The sequence below is a fragment of the Trichechus manatus genome, unplaced genomic scaffold (assembly GCF_000243295.1).
Source record: "Trichechus manatus latirostris isolate Lorelei unplaced genomic scaffold, TriManLat1.0 scaffold00024, whole genome shotgun sequence".
Taxonomy (NCBI): Eukaryota; Metazoa; Chordata; class Mammalia; order Sirenia; family Trichechidae; genus Trichechus; species Trichechus manatus.
Genome location: NW_004443960.1, coordinates 10,513,040 through 10,516,955, shown reverse-complemented (window position 1 = coordinate 10,516,955; position 3,916 = coordinate 10,513,040). Strand labels below are relative to the sequence as shown.

General features: G+C 53.9%; 1 protein-coding gene across 1 annotated transcript in view; it reads left to right on the top strand.

The window, feature by feature from the left end:
* SOCS1 (suppressor of cytokine signaling 1) overlaps positions 1–1,820 on the top strand; it is a 2,493-nt gene extending 673 nt beyond the window's left edge. Inside the window, exon 2 of the mRNA XM_004373254.3 lies at positions 1–1,820. Coding sequence (XP_004373311.1) covers positions 1–523 — 523 coding nt within the window. The 3' untranslated portion in view covers positions 524–1,820.
* The last annotated feature ends 2,096 nt before the right edge of the window (positions 1,821–3,916 follow it).

The window sequence follows — 3,916 nt, the reverse complement described above, 5'->3', positions numbered from 1 at the left end:
GGCCCCGGCCCCGGCTCCGGCTCCGCTCCCGGTCCCGGCCGACACGCACTTCCGTACGTTCCGCTCGCACGCCGAGTACCGGCTCATCACGCGCGCCAGCGCGCTCCTCGACGCCTGCGGCTTTTACTGGGGACCCCTGAGCGTGCACGGGGCGCACGAGCGGCTGCGCGGCGAACCCGTGGGCACCTTTCTGGTGCGCGACAGCCGCCAACGGAACTGCTTCTTCGCCCTCAGCGTGAAGATGGCCTCGGGCCCCACGAGCATCCGAGTACACTTCCAGGCCGGCCGCTTCCACCTGGACGGCAGCCGCGAGAGCTTCGACTGCCTCTTCGAGCTGCTGGAGCACTACGTGGCGGCGCCGCGCCGCATGCTGGGGGCCCCGCTGCGCCAGCGCCGTGTGCGGCCGCTGCAGGAGCTGTGCCGTCAGCGCATCGTGGCCACCGTGGGCCGCGAGAACCTGGCGCGCATCCCCCTCAACCCCGTTCTCCGCGACTACCTGAGCTCCTTCCCCTTCCAGATCTGACCGGCCGCGCCCGCGAAGCAAGCAGCATTAACTGGGGCGCCTTATTATTTTTCTATTATTAATTATTATTATTTGCCTGGAACCACATGGGTGCCCTCCCCACTGGGCTGGAGGGAGCGGGTGTTGGAGGCGAGGCGCCACCCGCTCTCTGCTGGAGCCGAGGGTACAGCCCCCTCCCCACCTATTGGGGGGCGTGCCCCCTCCTGGTGCTCCCTCTGGGTCCCCCTGGTTGTTGTAGCAGCTTAACTGTATGTGGGGCCAGGACCTGAACTCGCTCCTCCTACCTCTTCATGTTTACATATCTTTGCACAAACCAGGGGGTGGGGAGGGTCTCTGGCTTGATTTTTCTGCTGTGCAGAATCCTATTTTATATTTTTTACAACCAGTTTAGGTAATAAACTTTATTATGAAAGTTTTTTTTTTTTTAAGGAAAAAAGGTTTCTAGAGCATGTGCTTTGGTCTCAGGTGTTCCTTGTTCTGGCAGGACTTGTGGGAGAGGGGTCCTAAGACTGACCTGCTGGGCTCGAGGTGGAGGTAGCTTGTGTTCTGTGGCTCTGAGCCTTGCTGGGTTCTGCCCACAACCCTGGGGGACAGGACGCTGGTCTCCTTTTGGTGCCTTGGTGGTGTGTGTCCGGTGAAGGAGTGGCTCATGTTGGAGCACTTATCATGCCAGGCCCTGTTCTGTGCTTTACATGCTTAAGTTTACTTAACCCCATGAGGCACTTTACAGAAGAGAACACCAAAGCACAGGTAAATTTGCCTGTAGTCACCCCTGTGTCAAAGAAGGCACTTGGGCTCTTTTGGCTGTCCACCAAGAATCTGTTTGAAATGGATGACAGAAAGGAAACGACTTTCCTTCTACAGCCCCAACAACTTCCAGGAAGAGGGTGGGGGCTTGATGAGTTTTTTGAAGGAGTGGCACATTCTGAAACTCCAGCATCAAAGGAGACATATTTCAGATGGGATGGGGATGCAGGGTTGGGTCTGACTTCCTTCTTCCCACCCTGTTCTGTCTTGTGTACTTTTTGGTGAACACAAAACTTGGAGTGAGAAAGAGGCTCTGTGGTCTGTGGTGGCAGGAGAGCGCTGCTGGCGGCTTTGGGCAATTCCCTTTGCCTCTCTGGGCCTCAGCTTCTACCTCAAAAACGGGCTGGCTGGAGGAGGTGGTGCATGGTAGAGGAGGTGATGTTCTCAGGAGCAGGGGAAGGCCGCTCCAAGATGCTGGAGGAGCTGGCTTAGAGCACCAGGAAGTGCCTGGGACACAGGCTGTACAGCGGCCAGCCTGACAGATGGCCATGCTGGGAACTGGGAGGCTGCACTGCCGCACACGGTGAATTGAGTCATTTTCAGGCTTGGGGTTAAGCAGCCTGGCGGACACTTCGCACTTCATTTTTAGAAGTTAAAATGGCCCTCTGCAGCCTTGGACACGCTTATAATGGAGTGTCCTAATATTTAATAACACCTTTCAGACTTGAAAGTGCAGCATAAAATTAACTTGATGGTGGAGAGCTGGAGCGCCAGGCTTGCCTTGGGGATTAAATAGGCTCCAGGCCTCAAGGTTAAGGATTTAAGAGATTTAGGATCTCAGAGAGCATCAGCCATTTCATCCTTTCATAAGGTGGAGCTGGAGGGAAGGAGGTGATCTCTTGTCTCTGTGCCTCCAAGGAGTTGCTGTTTTTTTCTTTTCTTTTTTTCAAACCATCCCCCTGCCCTTTGTTCTCTGCTGTTGTGGATGAATTAAATCCTGTCCTTGTTCCGACTTTCCCTGTCTCCTACCCCCTTGGGCAGTGCCCAGAGAAATCCAAGAAGGCAGTGTTTGGGATCTGGTTATAATAACAGTAACAATGACGCTAAGTGATTTGTGTGATTTCACAGATGGGAAAACAGAGGCTCAGAGAGGCAACGCAGGGCACATAGCAAGTGGTAGAGCCAGATTTTCAAACTCAGACATTACTGCTTCACAGCCCGTGTACCTCTAGGCAACATAACCTCTATGAGGGCCCAACAGTTGCAATAATACCAGCCGCAGCTAACGTTTATATAACACTTGCAGGAGCCCTAAACCCACTGCTGTTGTGGATTCCAACTCATAGCTACCCTATTGGACAGAGGAGAAATACTCTACTCCATAGGGTTTCCAAGGCTGTAAATCTTCATGGAAGCAGATTTCCACATCCTTCTCCCACAGAGCAGCTGGTGGGTTCGAACCATGACCTTTCAGTTAGCAACCAAGTGCTTAACCACTGCGCCACCAGGGCTCTCTGCAAGTGCCCTAGTTACCTATATTCAAGCATTTAACCTTCACCCCATCCCTATGATGTGGATATTCTCAACATCCCCATTTTACAGGTGAGGAAACATGGCCTCATCTAAAAAAGGACGAATTTGCCAGGGAAAAGGCACAGCAGGTAGTTTACAGTATGCTAAGGGTTTTTTTTCTCCTTTTAAAAAATGTTTAAAAGTTCTGTTTTCATTCCACAAGTGCTCGATACTCAAGCCCATTCCCCTTATAAAACCCGGAGCAGCACAGCTAAGAAAGGCCCCTCGGACTGCATTCCCGAGCTGGCTGCTTCTCCCTGTGCAGGTTCTTTTTTAAAAGTCGATACCAACACACCTACAGTGACCCGAAAGCCCCCGAGGGCACTGCAGGCTCCCGGGGGCCCGAAGGCTTGTGCACAGCCCAGTGCAGGCACCAGTGCAGAGGAAAGGGCTGGGCTGGGGGTGGCGTGTGGCTTCCCGGGGTGTGCAGATTCTCTCTCTCTCTCAAACCTCAGCTTCATGATTCAGCAGTGCTGACGTCAATTTACAAGAATGAAAAGTGAGAGGAGGGTTTGTGTGTGCGAGGGCTGGAGCGGGGGCCCAGGTGCGGCTGGGGAGTCCCCCCTCTACGAGCGGGGGAGCTGGGACAGTGCGGGGCGTGCAGAATAAGGAGAGGTCTGTGTGCCAGGTGCAGGGATAGCCTCTGACAGGCATCACAGTGACCCCTGAGCTGGGGACTCTGATCCCCACTTTACAGATGAGGAGATGGAAGCTCGGAGAAGTGCAGTCACTTGCTCAAGGTCACAGCTCAAAAGCGATGGCCAGGGCTCCCAGCAGGTCCATCCCACTCTATACGCCAGGCCAGGGTCCCTCAGAGTGGTCTGGGGGAGTCTTGTGAAAATGCATAATCCTAGGCCTCACACCTCCCTTGATTCTCCCAACCTTGTGGGTAGGTACTGTTATCCCACAGCCAGGGAGCAGAGAGCTGGAATTGGAACTCTGGCAACCTGGCTTCTTCTGTGAGGTAACACAGCTAAAATACCTGCAAAACCCTGGCCTGCAGCAGGTGCTCAGTATTCCACTGGGTTCATATACCAAACATGCACTGAGCACCTACTATGTTCCAGGCACTAT